The 21022-nt window shown below is 42.3% G+C and overlaps 1 protein-coding gene across 1 annotated transcript; it reads right to left on the bottom strand.

Annotated features, from left to right (window-relative positions):
* Nucleotides 1-1892: 1892 nt before the first annotated feature.
* On the bottom strand, nucleotides 1893-17207 carry LOC118393681 (muscarinic acetylcholine receptor M4-like). The gene is made up of 2 exons (XM_035786639.2): nucleotides 16808-17207; nucleotides 1893-5327 (listed from the first exon to the last, which is right to left on the bottom strand). The coding sequence occupies exons 1-2, from the start codon at nucleotides 16860-16862 to the stop codon at nucleotides 3763-3765; spliced, it is 1620 nt and encodes a 539-aa protein (XP_035642532.1). The 5' UTR covers nucleotides 16863-17207; the 3' UTR covers nucleotides 1893-3762.
* Between the last annotated feature and the right edge of the window lie 3815 nt (nucleotides 17208-21022).

The following is a 21022-nucleotide window of genomic DNA, read 5'->3' as shown; positions in this document are numbered from 1 at the left end:
AAAGTTTTAAGTTCCTCGGCAGTACACATCACGGACAAGCTGAAATGGTCCCCCCACACAGACAGTGTGGTGAAGAAGGTGCAGCAGCGCCTCTTCAACCTCAGGAGGCAGAGGAAATTTGGCTTGTCACCAAAAACACTCAAAATCGTCTACAGATGCACAATCGAGAGCATCCGGTCGGGCTGTATCACCGCCTGATATGGCAACTGTTCTGCCCACAACCGGAAGGCTCTCCAGAGGGTCGTGAGGTCTGCACAACAAATCACCGGGGGCAAACTACCTGCCCTCCAGGACACCTACACCACCTGATGTCACAGGAAGGCCAAAAAGATCATCAAGGACAACAACCACCCGAGCCACTGCCTGTTCACCCCGCTACCATCCAGAAGACGAGGTCAGTACAGGTGCATCAAAGCAGGGAACTAGAGACTGAAAAACAGCTTCTATCTCAAGGCCATCAGATTTTTAAACAGCCATCACTAACATTGAGTGGCTGCTGCCAACATACTGACTCAAATCTCTAGCCACTTTAATAATAAAAAATTGGATGTCATAAATGTATCACTAGCCACTTTAAACAATGCCACTTTATATAATGTTTACATACCCTACATTACTCATCTCATATGTATATACTGTACTCTATACCATCTACTGCATCTTGCCTATGCCGTTTGGCCATCCATATATTTTTCTGTACATATTCTTATTCATTCCTTTACCCTTGTGTGTATAAGGTCGTTGTGAAATTGTTAGATTGCTTGTTAGATATTACTGCATGGTCGGAACTAGAAGCACAAGCATTTCGCTACACTCGCATTAACATCTGTGACAAATTTAATTTGATTTAATTTGATGATTTGATTTGATTTTAAGATGTCAATAGCTCCAAATTAGTATGACATAAAAACCTCAAACCAACTATAAATTGTGGAAATTCATATACAAATATTGCACACGTCTAAAAGGTGTGCAACATTTAAATATTTTCCCATTTACATTGTGTAATATATTGACGGTCCCAAACTAGCCCACAGATAGACTATCCAAAGTCAAACCAACTTTGCCACAGTCACACACCCTCTGGCTGAAGCTGATTGGCGAAAGAAGTTGGCTAGCTTGTTGGCTAGCCTAGGCTACACCCAGACATAAGACTTGGTTAGTCTGTTTCAAGTTATCTAGAAGGTAGAGTGACTGTAACTGTGTACAGTTTTGGCAGAGTGAATGTACAAATGCCTCCCACCTGCAAACACACATAAAAGATGCCCACATCAAAGCACGTCTTCAAGACCCAAATCTCATTCTCAGTTTAATTTGCTAATGAGAATGATTGTAAACGAGGCTAAATCAATACGTTCAGCCCCCTTTAATAAGTACATGATTTCATTTCAGGACCTGTCATGTTTCACTTCTATGTTACTGTTGACCTGTAAGATCAAGTAATAAAATGTATGGCACTAGTTGAAAGATAATGATGCCAAACGTCAGGCGATGTCTCATTGTTATTGCGAGGAAGAGGCATGGTTGAATGAGTAAACCAAGTGGCCCTTAAAACAGGGCAAACCGGACAATTTGTTATAAAGCCCACAGGGCCTTGCTGACCTGGAGTTGTGGTGCCCTGATTTGTGCTGCTGTGTTTTGGCTCTAAGGGTCCTGCTGGATCTGGCACTCCCCTGGGCATGCAGCACGGCCATTAGCTCATACTGTGTCACTGTTCGGTCACCGGCCCCAGCTCTCCTTCCATTGTCTCCAACAGATATCACTAACTGTCAATGTTAACTCTATATTCCATAGTATGACTGGTAATACTCGTAGTGTGCAAAATATATTCCATTAATACTGTATATTAAATCAGAAAGCATACTGTACATGTAAAATAATTTCAAAAACTATTCCAATGGTACACAATCTTTATTAAGCATTAGAAAAAGATACAATCCTCTGTACACTGTCTCTGGATGGTTGTTTTATGGGAGGCCCATATTACAGGAAACTGTGGTCATGTTTTACACTCTCCCGTACACCCTTTTTTTGGGGTCGCACCTAGCCTGTCATGCCAATGTTATATTCATCAATTAAAGACAGATTATTCATCAAGCTTTACCACCACAGTAAGCACTCCATGATCATTTCAAAATCAGTTTTATATGGATGCACATCCGTAGTTGGTCATTTTACATTACAAGGTCACACCCAAACAATATCCGTTATTTTCCCCACTACTCCCTACTTTGATGCATCTAGTGCTTTGTCAGAAGGTCCTTCTTCGAAAATGCATTGAACCAGTTAGATAAGCTAGTAATGTTACCCACATAATCATTGGTGTGACCTCATGAAAGTGATTATAGGCTGGGGAGGTACAAGCTGGACTTCACACGTTGTAATCCAACATGGAGAATAGTGACAAAGTTACAAATATAAGGGACTTAGTCACCAATGGCATTCAAAACAAAAACAACTGCTTAAATGTTTTCCCATAATTCATGACTTTACATCAATTTAGAAATACACTCTCTTAATATCTCTTGCGTATACATACAGTTATATATATATATATTTTTTATATTCAATTTGTAAAATTAGGTGTAAACCACAAACGTAATACAAGAGAGGTACAAACATTCAGATATGAACTGCATGAGAGAAACTGCACTTTTTAGAGCATACAACGGCCTTCTATTTACACATTCTTAATTAGGCAGGAGAAAACATAGAAAATATGTTTAATACTCTCGAGATAAGTATCCCCTATAAACAAGTGTTTGTTTTTTGTACCGGTAGTTCCATTCGCAGTGAAGGCTCAATACATTTTTAAAAACACTTTCATAATTGTGAATCTGGCAAAGAATTAAAGCTTTACCGTTGCCTGTGGGTGTTTCTCCTTGTAACGTAACAACAAGATACATTAATTGTTTGGAGCCAAACACATCTTTGAGCAAAACAGATACATCAATATTTTGGTCTGCTGATGGTGAATGGAAATGCATACTGTACTTTCAGGGGTAACAACTTATTTCAAGTCACCAGCAGTATTTTTGCAGTACTTGGACATACGTGCAACTTGCCTTGACAGTCTGCGACGACAAAGAATCCGTATCGTCTTTTTCTCTCCATGTTATGACCACATATCACATTATGATAATGATTCACTGACGTGAGGGAGTGCCTCCATTTCCGCGAGGAGTTAATAACACTCTCGATAATACGGAGGAGGGAGAGGAGGAAATGGATAGTTGAATTAGACATCTCATGCTTGTTTCATTTTATACTGTTGTATAAAGGAAGATTTCCAAGCTCCTTTTTAAATGTGTCTTTTGCCGTACACCCAGACATGATGTAACACTGCCCTCAGTGTCTCTGGTTAGGTGGTGGTATCTTGGAGAGGTGTTGGCCTTAGTCTACTGACATTCAGCTGGGCTTCTTGAAGATTGTTACCACATTTCAGTGGATACGAATTAGTCCTTGTTGGTCTTCACATCAAGGGTTCCATAACTTTAGCTGATCTCAGATTCTTCAGTTGAACGATCCTCACATTGGACTTCATATTTATACTGTATCAGTTGGACATAGATGTGATGTTACTATCTTCTGTGGCTAAGACATCTCAGAGGAGCATTGAGTGTGACATCATTTCATAAGCATGACTGAGGAGGAGGCTCCCTGTGGAGGCTCCCTCCTCCCCTCCTACTGTACCACTCAGCCCTCCAGATGTCTCAGTAATATTACCCCTCACCAGCCCTACTACTGTATGTATGCTCCAGCTCATCTTGTTCCAATATTCTTATACTGGCACATGAGGAGGTTCTTGAAGGTCTTCTTGAAGGTGGCATTGCAGAGGGCGTAGCAGGCTGGGTTGATGGTGCTGTTGACGTAGCACAGCCAGTAGCCGATGGCCCACACAGTGTCTGGGACACAGGAGTGGCAGAAGGTGCTGATGAGCACCATGACATTGTACGGGGTCCATGTGAGGATGAAGGCAAGCAGGATGGCGAAGATGGTTTTGGTCACCTTCTTTTCCCTGGCTGCCATCTGGCGCTTCCTCTTCACCTGGCTGCGGGCAATACTGGCAAACTTGCGCGCCACCTTCCGGGGACGGTTGACTGGGATAGAGCGGCCCTCGCTCCCCTGGATGGGTGGCTGAATCTCGATGGCGGTAATGCACTCGTCACCAGCCTGCTTGGTTACAATCTTGATCTTGGACCATTTAGAGGTAGGGTTGAGTTTGACGGTTGCCGCTGCAGGTGCAGGTGCAGGTGCAGGTGCAGGTGCAGGTGCAGGTTCAGGTGCAGGAGCAGGACCTGGTGCAGGAGCAACACCAATCCCCCCCCCAACAGTGGCTTCACTGTTGGCCCTCTCCTTGGCGTTTTTTGTGGCAATGCTGGCTGAGCTGGAGTCATTGGAACTCTCTTTTTCTTCTCGATTGACACTAGCGTCAGCCTTGGTGGAAACAACAGACTCATCAATCTTGCCATTCTTCACAGCTTCACCAGTGTTGCAGGACTCCAGACTGGGTTTGGGGGACTGGTTGTTGTTATTCTGTCTGTTAAGGATGTGGCTCTTGAGTGGGTTAGGTATCTTGAGGCCCTTCTTCTTTTTCTCAGCCTCAGGCTTCTGCTTGGACACCCGGCTGCGGCTGGCCAGAGAGATGTGGATGTAGAGCACCATCATGATGACCACAGGCAGGTAGAAGGCAGCGATGGCTGTGCCGAAGGTGACGGCAGGGTTGGAGAGAAACTGGATGTAGCACTCTCCTGGTGGAACCGTGCGCTCTCCAACAATAAACTGCCAAAACAGGATAGCAGGGGCCCAAAGAATGAAGGAGAGAACCCAGGCACCTGCTATCATCAGCCCAGCCATTTTGGTGGTCCTTCTGGCTGGATAACTCAGGGGCTTGGTGACACAGAAGTAGCGGTCAAAGCTAATAATAAGAAGGTTCATGACAGAAGCATTGCTCACCACGTAATCCAGGGCCAGCCACAAGTCACACGCTACAGGTCCCAGGGGCCAATAGCCCACAATGATGTAGACAGTGTAGAGGTTCATGGAGAACGCACCAATGATAAGGTCTGCACACGCCAGGCTAAACAGAAAGTAGTTGTTGACAGTCTGGAGGTGCCGATTGACTTTAATGGAGAGCATCACCAGGATGTTGCCTGTGACAGTGACAAAGCTAAGGGAGCCTGTAACCAGGGCGATGAAGACCATCTCCACTGCTTTATAGGGGCTTCCCACCACCTCCTCCCCCGCCACACAGGTCTCATTGGTGCCAGAATCATTACAGCTGAGGTTGGCTGAGAAGACATCACTTGAAATGTTGCTCAAGGAGCCTGAAAAGGAAGCACAATGATAACAGTATGTTATTTCTGGATGCTTAGCACAAACCTCCCAACATATCCACTGTTATGTAACATATTGCCCTCGGCAAAATGTTCTTCGCCAAGACATTTAATTCTTGAAATGTGATACACAGTATGAAAGTCTGAAGACATTATAAAGCACATAGTACTATATGTTTTTACTTCCAAGTGAAGAATATCCTGGTTGGGTTTTCATCCTTGGTCATGTGTTCTGGTTTTATGGGCATGTGCATATGCATATGCAAATTAGTATTTGCATTCCAAATGAGATATAGTAGTAAAGGTTTAAGCCGTTGACAACTTGAGCTATGTATGCCTGAGTTAGTTTACAGATCCTTCAGTTTACCTAGCTCCTATGAACAAATGAGTAGACAAAAGGATTATGACATGAACATGGGCCTGGACAGCATTCCTGGTAAATGGCCTTGGGTGGGGAGGGTTGGTTTCGTATTGCATTGCTCCTCAGTGATGTGTTCTCCCGCATGCTCTGTGCAGCTGTCTGTTCATTCAATAAGACATCACAGAGAACTAAATTAAGCACAGCACTAAACATCAACGCCTCTTTCTGGTCATTTAGATTGACCCAAAGGTTCATTATTTAAGCCTCTCTAAAACAGTTGAGATTCTAAGTACTTAAAGGTATTTTCCCCTTGCACACTAATGGAAAAACAACGGATAGAAATACACCAGCCGAGCCTGCGATGTAACATTGACGTGTAAGAAAATGTGACACTGAGCTCAAATTATGCATAATTAGCCGACCATTAGCATTGAATGGTAATCCATTTCCTTTCTATCGCGGATAGCTGTCTGTGTCAGCAATGGATCCCCCCCACATTAAATATTGAGGTACTGTGAATATAAAAGGCATTTCCCTAAGTGTCGTCATCATCGGCACAGCACCCCGATACTCCGCAAGAAATGCTTAGTTGTCAGCCAACTGTAAAGCTTTGTAATGCAAACAGAAAAGTTACAGGGGTAAGTCCTGACACAAGACACCTCCGCTGTACAATACTAGCTTGAGGAGGACATACTGTTGAAAGTGTAGCTGAGTCGGTCTCTGCTGTGTCTAGGGCTCTACTAAAGCACTATAGTTAACTATTCTGTTTGTGGTGTTGTAGTTTGGAAATCCAACTGTATAAAACATGATCAAATAATTCAAAAAACAACAATGGTAGAAATGCAAGGCAGGGCGTAGAATGACAAAACAAACCCCATTCGATAAGAAGATCAAATTATACAAAACACTAGCTAGCAACTTGCCATAATCCATATCACAACTATGTGCTACTGCAACATGTGTATGCCAGTATGTCTTTAGTAGAGCTGGATGGTGTGATTGTATGATTCCATTGAAAGGCTGCCCTCTAATGGCAAAGCAGTGTTTTGCTAGGGGATACAGGAGATCTTATCAATAATGATCAAAGATATGGCCCCTGTCTTTCAGTCGGAATATAGGATGTGAAATGCTGCTTCTAATGCTCTCTGCCTTCTGTTGTTGTATACTGCTCTGACCTCCAGAAGGTGGAACAGAGAATGAGGGGAGTTGGTCCATAACTGAGAGGCAGAAATCAAATGAAACCACCTCTGGTCATATCGTAGGTTTGTTCTTTTTCACTGTTCAGCCAACTTTGAAGTTAAAAATAACTCAGAGGGGATCAAACCAGTCTAAAATCCATACTCACTTGCGGGGCGGTGACTGAATAAATCATTCTTTTTGATTCCAGCCAGACAAAGATGGCGGCTGCTAACTTTTGAAATTGCTCTTAGTTTCAGTATCTTGCAGTGTTCAGGAGTAGTGAACTACATGTAGTTCAACTAGTAATTTATCTACAATATGCAGTAGCTTGGTGGAAGTAGCTTGGTAGTGTTGCAGTAGTTAATTACTTTTTCGCCATGTAGCGGTGTCGCTAACTACTGGAACTACACACTATGTTTTTGCTAAATTAACTGAAAAAAGGGAAGGGAAGAATTTCCTTTATTCTTCAGACCTGCGTAGTTCTCACTTGAAACATAGTTTTTGTGTTTAAATTAAACATTCTGTTAACATCTGACTCCCGAGTGATCTGTTCTTGCAAATTGTATTTTAGATATGATGATCTTTCACGAAGTGGTTTGGATGTAGTGAACTACTTTTTCCAAAGTAACTTTAGTCAGGTAAACTATACATTATATACTATATACTACACTTTTGTATAGCTTAACTTTTTCTTGTGTGAAGTAATTGGTAGCTTTGTACACTACATTCAGTGGCCAGTTTATTGGGTACACCACCCCATTCACGAAAATGGTTCGCTCCTACAGACAGTGAGTCACGTTGCCATGGCTTGCTATATAAAGCCGGCAGACAGGCATCGAGGCATTCATTTACTGATCGATTAAATGTTAGAATGGGCAAAACGAGTATCTTAAGCAACTTTGAACGTGGTATAATCGTTGGTGCCAGGTGAGCCTGTTCCAGTATATCAGAAACGGCCTTCCTGGGCTTTTTGCGCACAACAGTGTCTAGTGTTTACAGAAAACGTTGCAACAATCAAAAAACATCCAATCAGCGGCAGTCCAGTGTGCAAAAGCAACTTGTTGATGAGGGAGGTCCAAGGAGAATTGCAAGAATCATGCAACCTAACAGGCTGGCCACAAACATGCAAATAACGGCACAGTACAACAGTACAACAGTGGTGTGCAGAATAGCATCGCGGGAACGCACAGCTCCTTGTCATGGATGGGCTATTGCAGTAGGCGACCACACCGGGTTCCAGTCCTATCAGCTAAAAACAAGAAGAAGCATCTCCAGTGGGTACGTGATCGTCAACACTGAAAAATTGAGGGGTGGAAAAACATTGCCTGCCCCGGTTCCTGTTGAGTCATGCTGATGAGTCAGGATTTGGTGTAAGCAGCATGAGTCCATGGCCCCATCCTGCATGGTGTCAGTAGTACAGGCTGGTGGTGTAATGGTGTGGGGAAGGTTTTCCTGGCACACTTTAGGTTTCTTAATACCAATAGAGCAACGTTAGAACGCCACACCTTGTAGAATCCATGCTCTGAAGAATTCAGGCTGTTCTGGAGGCAAAGGGTGGTACGACCTGGAACTAGATGGGTGTACCTAATAAACTATTTTAGAGAGGCTTCCCCAACACTGCTATCTTGGCTGAACACATTTGTGTGAGGTTTGTGTTTTTACCTGCCTTCAAGCTCTGGAAATGTGAACCTCTTGACAACATGGTCCCAAAAGTCTGTCTGTGAGGGATTCCTCAAATAAAGGAATGTGTTTAGTTAACTGAAATGAATGATGTAAAAATGTACCTCTGTTAAGTGGGGAGCTAATAGAGTTTACATCCCGCACAGCCACCCAGCTTAAGGTGAACAGTGACTTGGCTTTTTTCAGATGTGAATAACTGAGCCTACTGATCGAGGTTCTACTGTTCAGGTGTAAAATGGTGTAAGCATGTAAGGATTTCAGGGGAGTATCCATAATTAAACAGACAACTTTTATGTATTTCAGTCCCTGTCAAGGGATTATGCAATTAGAAAGAAATAGTTAAATATACAGTAGATAGGTGATTTTTTTTACAGTATAAAATCTCAGAATTACTGTTCCTGGCTCTAGCAATGTCTGTGGTATCCTTGTGTCTAGCAAGAGAAAAGCAGATGCACTCCACTTGAAAGCCCTAAATGCCAAAATTGCTAAAACACAGCCGCTACGGGCCAGATACTGTTATTAGGCGTTTTGGTCTTAGATGCTGCAGGTAAAATAATATATTTTATCAAATACAGGTACATATACATAACAGGTCATTCATCTCAGTGATTTTATATCAGTTTCTAATAAGTTTGATCCAGTTCCTGTTCGACCAATATCAAGACGTTTTCTACTTTAAAGACAACGGCTCAATATATACACTTCAAGTCGGAAGTTTACATACACCTTAGCCAAATACATTTAAACTCAGTTTTTCACAATTCCTGACATTTAATCCTAGTAAAAATTCCCTGTCTTAGGTCAGTTAGGATCACCACTTTATTTTAAGAATGTGAAATGGGAAATTACTCCTACCAAACTTTACAGTCGGCACTATGCATTTGGACAGGTAGCGTTCTCCGGCCTAAACCGAGATTCGTCCATTGGACTGCCAGATAGCGAAGCGTGATTCATAACTCCAGAGAACATGTTTCCACTGCGCCAGAGTCCAATGGCGGCAAGCTTTACACCACTCCAGCCGATGCTTGGCATTGCGCATGGTGATCTTAGAATTGTGTGCGGCTGCTTGGCCATGGAAACCCATTTCATCAAGCTCCCGATGAACAGTTATTGCGCTGATGTTGCTTCCAGATGCAGTTTGGAACTCAGTAGTGAGTGTTGCTTTTTACATGCTACGCGCTTCAGCACACCACGGTCCCATTCTGTGAGTTTGTGTGGCCTACCACTTTGCGGCTGAGCCGTTGTTGCTCCTAGACGTTTCCACTTCACAATAACAGGACTTAACAGTTGACCAGGGCAGCTCTAGCAGGGCATAAATTTGACAAACTGACTTGTTGGAAAGGTGGCAGCCTATGATGGTGCCACGATGAATGTCACTGAGCTCTTCAGTACGGGCCATTCTACTGCCAATGTTTATCTATGGAGATTGTATGTCTGTGTGCTAGATTTTATACACCTGTCAGCAACGAGTGTGGCTGAAATTGCCGAATCCACTCATTTGAACGTGTGTCCACATACTTTTGGCAACGTGATACCTTTTGGGTATTTCCCAAGAGAAAGCTATATGCCTATACCGTAGTTATCCAGACTGTTACGGTTCCAGAACCCCGGATAGATATTTCTCTACATAACTTGCCAAAGCTGAACAGCAGGATGCCACAAACAGCAGATGCTGCTGACAAATACTTCCATTCATTAATCAGGAGTTCAAACAAGGACTATAGTCACTATTTAGCCAAATAGGATTACTCCATCTTCTGAGACACTTTCATTTTTATGATGGATTTGAGAGTAGAATATTAATCCTTGTATGCAGTATCATCTAATAAACATAACGTTGAACACAGAGACTAAACTAAGGCCTAAATAAAGACTGAACCAGGGGATTTGTGCAATCACATGCAGAAAATCAACAACGAAAACATACGTCATATGCACTGGGCTGTTATGCATTTCAAGCAGAGGTTAATCAAGCTATTCTTGGGTGAGCCTACTTAAGAATCAGTTGTAGCAAGAACACATTGTCGTTGTCCACAGCTACAGCAATTAAGGTAATGCTAGCAAACAGTATGTGCAGGAATCATGCTCTCTTGCGTTGGTCTTTTGAACTATTGAGACTACACAACAGGGACTGCCGGCCCATGGGTGGTTTAAGTTTAAAAAAAAAATATATATATATATATATATATATATATATATATATATATATATATATTTGGGGGAAAAAAGATCTCAATTGATATTTAAATGACTAAAATCAAATCAAAACCGTGTAGAAATGACAATGGACCCGCATTTATCATCTCTTCACTCTGTCCAGCTCACTAACAGTCATCGAAACAAAAACTAGAAAGTCAAGGAGCATCCAAAATCCCAAAAGTGATGGATAGAGAAATATTTTTTGCACATTTTGATGGAGATGGATTATAATACATTTTAAGTGCGGATGCGGCCAGTGGGGCAAATGTGTTTGAAACCCCTGCTCTAAGGGTACATTTTGATGGGAACACACTCTGAGCTCTAAACATTAGGGAGGGCCTAATAATAATGCTAAATATAGGATGCATGGCTCAGTAGAACATCCCCTCTGCATGCTGTAGGAATCCTCTTCTGTGCTGTAAGCTGCTTGATATGGTACATGCTCTACCTTTGATTCCCTTTATTCTCATTATCCAGGCTTTCATGCTGTGCCATGTAACTACCTGCAGAGAAACATCGCTGCCACTGGCATAACTCTGCTGGGCCATCAGGAATGTCCTGGGCTTGTTAACGAGAATGTCAAACATAGTTACTGTGTTCATTACCAAATAAACATATATTTAAGAATTATGCGAAACTTCTGATGGTGTGGTTAAAGGATGATTTAGTGAAAGAGAGAGAAAGAGAAAGAGAGAGCGAGACAGATAAGAGGAAAAGAGGAAGGTAAAGTCTGTATGTCATGTCCATATGTCATGTTGACATACATCAATCAAATTAAAATCAAAGACATGTACTGTATATGTGATTATTAACTCTCTAATCTAACTCATTTACATGACAAGGTGGCTGTTTCCAGTGGCTAGAAGAACCTTTCAAATTCTTGACATGTTCTGGATTGACTGACCTTCATGTCTTAAAAGTAATGATGGACTGTTGCTATTTGAGCAGTTCTTGCTATAATATGGACTTGGTCTTTTACCAAATAGGGCTAACTTCTGTCTACCACTTCTGTATACCTTGTCACAACACAACTGATTGGCTCAATCTCATTAAGAAGGAAGGAAACTCCACAAATTAACTTTTAGTAAGGCACACCTATTAATTGAAATACATTCCAAGTGACTACCTCATGAAGCTGGTTGAGAGAATGCCAAGAGTGTGCAAAGCTGTCATCAAGGTAAAGGGTGGCTACTAAAACATATTTAGATTTTTTTTTTAAAACACTTTTTTTGGTTACTACATGACTCCATACAGTACGTGTTATTTCATCATTTTGATGTCTTCACTATTATTCTACAATGTAGAAAATAGTACAAATAAAGACAAACCCTTGAACGAGTAGGTGTGTCCAAACTTTTGACTGGTACTGTACATGTTTTAGTTCAGTTACAGCCTTGACTGGCTGTTCTCCCTCCGACTTTAGTGTGGATTGTGTCTTTGTCACAGCCCCTGTGCCAACATGCAACAACAATGCGTTAATTACATCTGATCTTAGCTATCTGATCTTAGCTACTGTGGCTTTGATGAGAGAGGATGCTATAAATAGAGGATGTGGCTAAAAACAGGTGTTGCGCAACGCTGATAGGCAACTGCTGACATTACAACAAGAGCCATGCTTTCTTCAATTAAACCGTATGTAATTAAAGCTGCTGCTGCTGTAGCACAGCAGCATTGTGAATAATGAGGCCCTTCTATGACATAGCAATGGACATAAACTTCGTACTACTGTAGCTCCGAAATAAAGATCAAATATATGAGAGGGAGAGGAAGAGAGGGCGAGAGAGATGATCACATACCAGTAGAATAGTGTAGTTATTGCTAACCATTGTCTTGAAATAATCGGTATCATGGAGGGAACTAGTGCTGAGCCATTAGTGCTTTTTGAGGTTGGTTCAGTTTTGGTTCGTTATTACAAAATAATCACCGTCTTTGATGTTTTTCAACATTACATGCATTATGAAATAATGACATTACAAATATTTTAGAGCTTTTTAATGAACATTCCAAAGCCGAGGAGAGTGAACATTCAATTGCCAAAATGTTCCATTGTCTCTGTCAGGTCCACATTGGCTAGACATCAATAGAAAATGAAATTATACAATATTATTTTTCATTCCTTTAAAGTCACAATCTCATCTCTGCTCAGGCAGTAGCAGCCAGCCAGACAACCATCTAACGGTATCTCTGTGCTTCCCATACCGTACAGTCTTTGAGTCACTCTATTTAGCTAGGCTAGCTGGTTAGCTGTCTAGCTAGTAGCTGTTTAAGTATGCTGCAGAGCTGTGTTACGAAATCACTTGACTAGTTATTCAAATAATGTTTCAACTTAAACTAGGTACACAGGCAGGAGACTACAGTAGCTGCTGGTAATGTACCATAACGTTGGATACCAACCGCAGATAAACCTCACAGAAGACGAAGACACAGGCGGGAGGCGGGGGTGACACCACTCGCTAGCTAGGACACCGGCAGACAGTAATCCTTCGCCCTTGCCTGCCGAACACTGCTTTCCCGCAGTTCTGTTAACTTTACGGCGAGGGCAGGCGCTTGGCAGGCGGTGGCGAAGGACACTATGTGGTAGCTAGGCAGCTAACTAGGACGCCGGTACACAGGTGAGAGGTGGGGTGTCCTTCGCCCCGGTAGACAGTGTCCTTCACCCCCACCTGCCTGTCGATCACTGCATTCCCGCAGTTCTGTTAACGTTACGGTGAGGTTACGGTGAGGTTGTCTGTGTCTCTTTATTTGTTACATCCCTTCCTCACAACGTTGCAGGAATATCTGGTATTTCTGTTACACCTGCTATCCAACGAATCAACGGAATTTGTCAATGTATTGTGACATGGAAAATACATTGGATTTGAAAAAAGTAATCAACAAACTGTTGTTTTGAGGGTGACATTTCCACCACAGGATTATATCATCATGGTAACCACATTTCGGCATTGACTAACCTTACATAAAATATGTTGAATTTCCACCTTTAAAACAATGTCAGATCTTCAATGTTATTTCCACTATCAACATGTTTTTATACAGTAATTAGCCTAAAGTTAAAGCTATTTTAGAAACGAATGTCAAATTCAAACTTAAAATGACTGACACATCCATGTCCACATTTACATTTTGAGATTTCTGTGACTATAAATGTCTTCTTATGTAATTATATTTTTAAAAGTGTGCATGTTCAAGATTGCATACATAGGTCCTCGCAGGTCTGTGGCAATCTTCACATTTGCTGTAATAATCTGTGCAGATTCTTGAACGGCATTGATCACTTGCACCATGGACTTGTAATGCAATCTCAACTGAAATCCAGGTGATTTGGTTCTGCTATTATATGAAGCACAGGGATAGCACATTAAATCAACAAAATATCTAACATTGTATTCCCATTTGAACTTTGTTGTGCTTTTAAATGGTTGAAAGCATAGTGATAAACATTTGAAATTCAACTAACTTTTGGCTATATTTTTGAGCTGGTGAATATAGGTTGTAATCTCATTAATCAAGTTCTCAACCAAATATTCCCCAACTGTCCATGTTGAAATGATCTGGTGTGCCCAGTGGGCTGTCTCGTGAAATCTAAACCCTAGGAAAGATGATCCATCTCTCCCTGAGTCAGAGCTGACTAAATTCCTGGAGCTCATGAATCTGAGAGGGCATGGAATGTGTCCCCTAGGCATCGCTCTACACCCTGGCCTGCGTGTTAACTCATCCAGCCCAGTCTATGCCCGCTTGTGCCAGTGTGAAACATCTGTGCCCAGCGTTAGCACACAGCGGTGCTGCAGCAGATTCAGTCCTAAAACTAGGTTATGAAGCAGGCAGACAGGGAGGGGAGTATTGGAGTTAATATGGGGGTTGGGTGTAGCATATGACCCCATTAAAGGATGCAATGTGTACACTACATTATCTCTCTGACTATAGTGTATACCTATGGAGTTTATTTTGGGCTAAGCTAATTTCACCCTAGTAAACATCCTAAATAGGTTCCATACATGCCCTAAATGATTGAAATTCTGTAGTTGACTTTAGTTTGACTCTTTCCCAGAGATCAGGCAGTCAATTCAAGAACTATACTAAAATTACAAACCAATAATCGAAAAAAAAGGGAATTTATTTTCAATGACTTCTCAGTAAACTGAAAAGTAGAAGCTATTTCTGAAATTTGATTCAAATCACTTCCTGACTTGACTGCATTCAATTCGAATTGAGCGGCTTACTTTGAGCCCAACCCTGGTAGAAAAGGCGTAGCCCTGACCAGGGGTGGGGCAAGGGGATGGCAAAAAGAGCATCACAGATCTCTCAGCCTCTCACGCTCAATTAGCAAAATGGCTCCCTAATTGATGTATCTGGGTTGAAGGACAATGGCTTGCCTGACCCCATCCACAATCTGTCCCGTGCAGTTAATATCAGACCAGCTGAAAGTGTCCACCACGCCAAATGCAGCCACGCACAACAGCCATGGACCAAAACAGGGACAGGATTAGAACCCAGCACACCAAAAAAAAAAAAAACACACTCCACTCCTAGATTGTCACTAGATTAAGACATAAAGAGGACTACTGCTGTCCCAGCTGTGAGAAATTTGTTGAGCTCTGGGTGTCTGCCTGTGTGCGCTGCTGCCACTGATGATTGTAGAGGGGACACAAATCCTGACAGTCGGGATGCTCATTTCCGAGGGGCTGCAGGGAGAGCTTTGCATCTCAATGAGGTTCAGACATTTTCCTGCACCAAAAGCCCCCTTCAGCAAGTTTTAAACAGTTTAAAGCAGGTCTCTCAGGGATGCCGGCAGCTGGGACAAAGCAACGGGGGGGGAGTAAGATGAATTGTCAAATGGCTTTGTGTCAGGTGCAGTGAGTATAGGGGACTGGGTATCTGCACTGTGATGCAAATGTCAATTGTACAATGTTTATATCAACTTTATCTTAGACTACAGATGAATGTAAATTGCATCTGTTAGATGTAAATTAACATCAGCTCAGTTTTTGCATTTGGGAGCTTTGGTTGAACTGGGGTTCCCTATAAGATCAGCTATGATCTAGAAACCTCAGCACCCCCAAAATGAAAAAAAATAAATGCATTCATTCAACAACAGCAATGAGTCGGACATTTTAATGGAAGCAGAGAGAGAGAGCCCAAAATGGAGAAGCAAGTGTCACGCATTAATAATGTTGACATGAACTTCCTCAGAACCAGAAGCATGCACCTCTCATAATTGGCCTGAACTCCAGTGGTTAAACATACACCCAATTAACTCATCAAATGATCTGAAGAGCGCTGTGAGATAATAGTTTGGTTCCATCTTTACGTTCCATTCTTTCATTAGAACAACACTTTAAGCAATTGTGTCTGATATTTCAAACTTCATAATCTACAACTACTTAAACTGTTAGTTATACAAACACCACGAACGTAAGATGAAGATCACCAGTTAGTACACATTTTATCTTTTTTTTTAGATAAGGATATACAGTCTACAGTTTATTTACTTCAAGTCGGACCATCTTTTAAAATGGTTTAGCCTCATATTGCCCACTAAAACATCACGTCGATAGGACCACAACATATTGAAAAACATGTTTTTAGTTATTTTTATTTGTGCACATGGCAAGGGTTTTTCTATAATAGCCTAACCCAAAGACTGCTTACTCAGATATGACAGCCGAACCATACGAATTGATCGAGCGCACCTAGTTTGCGCGATCTTTTCTCAGTCACTTTGATGTGTAATCAAATGGTGGACATCATTAAGGGGTGACACGGTGGTATTTCTGAGAACAATTATTGTAGTTGATTCCGTTATTATTAATACATCTGCAAATAGTCTATCCTTTGGGATTCTAAAATAATGTTCGTGATAACTCGGGGACAGGTTATTTGAACAGCCTTCGTTTGCAAAAGTGGATTTTTCAGAATGCACACATAGTTTAAAACCTACAGACTATATTGTTTGCAGGGGAGTTCGATTTCCTCCACTTTCTGTCTAATAGCCCATCTTTCCCATTTGTTGTATTTCAAATGCGAAAAGTGCATTATAAATATGATAACTTACTGTTTAAGTTCCAGGGCGCAAGCCCACCAGCTCCAGTGCTGTTAGTGGGATTCATGTTGCATGTTTAGATGGTACTCAACCAAGGCAAAAATCCCTCTCTCAATCTTACTGTAAGACGTTTTTCCTGAAGGATAGAGATGACGATGTCCCAATGTTGTGCGATATCATAATACTTGGCACATATTGGATAACATCATGCATTTTCATGTCAGAATGTCTTTCGGCAGGTACCAGAGAGAGCCTTGATAAGGAGAGTACAATTCCAAGTGACTGGTGACCGAAACGCCCCGAGCTGAGGTGTGCAAGTCTCTCTCGAAAGAGGCAGTTCGGACTCCGGCAGATGTGCCCTCATCTGTGAGAGACTGATTTTTTTTCTCTCCAAGTTTGCATGCTCACAGACAACGAGAGAACGGACTGTTAATGATGTCATGCAAGTCTAACCAATCACCTGAAGGCCTAGTGGTATTCCTTTTCGCTCAATCTTCGCTTTGCCGAACTGAAAACGGGTGTAGAGGGCTCCAGTTAAAATGTAATTTTCCCGAGAACAGATCTAACTAAATTGTGTATTATGATCTAAAATGGTTGCCTATATTTGGTCATTTCTTCGAAGTGGCGTAAAAAAAAGTTGTGGATTAGTGGTCCAGTGCTGTGTTAGATGTTTGTTGCAAACTGTCTGATGTATTTGCTCTTTAGCCTCGTCTAGGTATTTCAGTGCTTTTGACAATGTAGCCTTGTAAGAAAAAGCTAACTCAATCTCTTGAAAAACGTTAGCTAATACGTGCAGTGACAGGTTCACGATATCAGGTACTTCAAATAACCAAGTAAGATAACAGGATGATGTCGTTATAGAACAGGCGCGACATCCAGTTTTCAGCACCATGGCCAGCTCCCTTGTAAATTGAGTTTACGTGCTTCAAGGAACACACCAAGACAATGCTATTGTGTTAAACTCATACATACAGTTAACTTCAAAAATAAAGGAAATACCAAAATAAAGTGTCTTAATACGGAGTTGGGCCACCACGAGCCGCCAGAACAGCATCAATGCGCCTTTGCATAGATTATACCTACATGTGTCTGGAACTGTATTGGAGGGGTGCAACACCATTCTTCCACAATACATTCGATATTTTGGTGTTTTGTTGATGGTGCTGGAAAACGCTGTCTCAGGCGCCACTCCAGAATCTCCTATAAGTGTTCAATTGTGTTGGCATCTGGTGACTGACACACACACACACACACACACACACACACACACACACACACACACACACACACACACACACACACACACACACACACACACACACACACACACACACACACACACACACACTCACTTTAAACCTCAGATCTCTTCTTCTAGCCATGGTAGCCAAAATAATGGGCAACTGGGAATTTTAGACATTACTCTAAGCATGATGAGATGTTAGGAACCACACATGTGTGGAAGCACCCCACTGGACACAAACTGGTTGAATCAACGTAGTTTCAAGATAATTTGTCGACATATTGTGACGTGGAATCTGCGTGGAAAATTACGGTGGATTTGAAAAAAGTCATCAACATAAACTGTTGTTTTGAGTGTGAAATATCGACCACAGGAATATGTCGTCATGGTCAATATAGACAAACCTTGTATAAAATATGTTGAATTTGTACATGTAAAACAACATCAGATCTTCAACTTTATTTCCACTGTCAAAAAATATATATAAAAGTATTGATATAAAGTATTGATAAAGTATTGATATACCCTTGACTTTTCCCACATGTTGTTATGTTACTGTCTAAATATGAAATGGATTACATTTCTATTTGTCATTGGCCTATACACAAAACCACAAAATCTCAAAGTGCAATTGTTTTTCGATTTTTTTTTACAAATGAATTACATATTACAAGATGAACTGTCTTGTGTCAATAAGCAATTCACTTTTGTCCTGACTACCAAGTGTTATGTTTGGGGCAAATCCAATACAACACATTACTGAGTACCCCTTTCCATATTTTCAAGAATAGTGGTGGCTGCATCATGTTATGGGTATGCTAGTAATCATTAAGAACTGGGGAGTTTTTCAGGGTAAAAATGAAACGGAATGGAGCTAAGCACATTCATCCTAGAGGAAAATCTGGTTCAGTCTGCTTTCCACCAGACACTGGGAGATGGATTTACCTTTCAGCAGGACAATAACCTAAAGCACAAGGCCAAATCTACACTGGAGTTGCTTACCAAGAAGACAGTGAAAGTTACTGAGTGGCCGAGTTACAGTTTTGACTTAAATCTGCATGAAAATCTATGGCAAGACTTGAAAATCGTTGTCTTGCAATGATCCACAACCAATTTGACAGAGCTTGAAGAAAATAATGGGTAAATAAAGTACAATCCATGTGTGCAAAGATGTACAGAGAGAGACTTAGAGACTTACCCAGAAATACTCACAGCTGTAATCACTGCCAAATGTGATTCTATTGACTCAGGGGTGTGAATACTTATGTAAATGAGACATTTCTGTATTTAACTTTCAATACATTTACAAACATTTCTAAAAACAAGTTGTCACTTTGGCATTATGGGGTATTGCATGTATATGGGTGAGAGAATTTAAAAAAAATCAATTTTGAATCCAGGCTGTAACACAACAAAATGTGGAATAGGTCAAGAGGTATGAATACTTTCTGAAGGCTGGGCAGCACCTCCTACTGGAGCAATGATCTATCTACAGCTACCCTTTGGTCTCCCATCCAGGGTTTTAACCAAGCCCTGCATAGCTATGATTTTTGTTACGGACTATTACCAATGTGCTATCGTAACAGGGCTCCGGGCAGCCGAGCGGAAATGGAGGAAAACTCGCCTCCCTGCGGACCTGGCATCCTTTCACTCCCTCCTCTCTACATTTTCCTCCTCTGTCTCTGCTGCTAAAGCCACTTTCTACCATTCTAAATTCCAAGCATCTGCCTCTAACCCTAGGAAGCTCTTTGCCACCTTCTCCTCCCTCCTGAATCCCCCCTCCTCCCTCTCTGCAGATGACTTCGTCAACCATTTTGAAAAGAAGGTCGATGACATCCGATCCTCGTTTGCTAAGTCAAACGACACCGCTGGTTCTGCTCACACTGCCCTACCCTATGCTCTGACCTCTTTCTCCCTCTCTCTCCAGATGAAATCTCGCGTCTTGTGACGGCCGGCCGCCCAACAACCTGCCCGCTTGACCCTATCCCCTCCTCTCTTCTCCAGACCATTTCGGAGACCTTCTCCCTTACCTCACCTCGCTCATCAACTCATCCCTGACCGCTGGCTACGTCCCTCCCGTCTTCAAGAGAGCGAGAGTTGCACCCCTTCTGAAAAAAACCTATCGATCCCTCCGATGTCAACAACTACAGACCAGTATCCCTTCTCTCTTTTCTCTCCAAAACTCTTGAGCGTGCCGTCCTTGGCCAGCTCTACCGCTATCTCTCTCAGAATGACCTTCTTGATCCAAATCAGTCAGGTTTCAAGACTAGTCATTCAACTGAGACTGCTCTTCTCTGTATCACGGAGGCGCTCCGCAAAAAGCTAACTCTCTCTCCTCTGCTCTCATCCTTCTAGACCTATCGGCTGCCTTCGATACTGTGAACCATCAGATCCTCCTCTCCACCCTCTCCGAGTTGGGCATCTCCGGCGCGGCCCACGCTTGATTGCGTCCTACCTGACAGGTCGCTCCTACCAGGTGGCGTGGCGAGAATCTGTCTCCTCACCACGCGCTCTCACCACTGGTGTCCCCAGGGCTCTGTTCTAGGCCCTCTCTTATTCTCGCTATACACCAAGTCACTTGGCTCTGTCATAACCTCACATGGTCTCTCCTATCAATGCAGACGACACACAATTAATCTTCTCCTTTCCCCCTTCTGATGACCAGGTGGCGAATCGCATCTCTGCATGTCTGGCAGACATATCAGTGTGGATGACGGATCACCACCTCAAGCTGAACCTCAGCAAGACGGAGCTCCTCTTCCTCCCGGGGAAGGACTGCCCGTTCCATGATCTCGCCATCACGGTTGACAACTCCATTGTGTCCTCCTCCCAGAGCGCTAAGAACCTTGGCGTGATCCTGGACAACACCCTGACGTTCTCAACTAACATCAAGGCGGTGTCCCGTTCCTGTAGGTTCATGCTCTACAACATCCGCAGTACGACCCTGCCTCACACAGGAAGCGGCGCAGGTCCTAATCCAGGCA

This window comes from Oncorhynchus keta, chromosome 14 (genome assembly GCF_023373465.1).
Source record: "Oncorhynchus keta strain PuntledgeMale-10-30-2019 chromosome 14, Oket_V2, whole genome shotgun sequence".
Taxonomy (NCBI): domain Eukaryota; kingdom Metazoa; phylum Chordata; class Actinopteri; order Salmoniformes; family Salmonidae; genus Oncorhynchus; species Oncorhynchus keta.
This window is presented reverse-complemented; position numbering and strand designations above follow the sequence as displayed.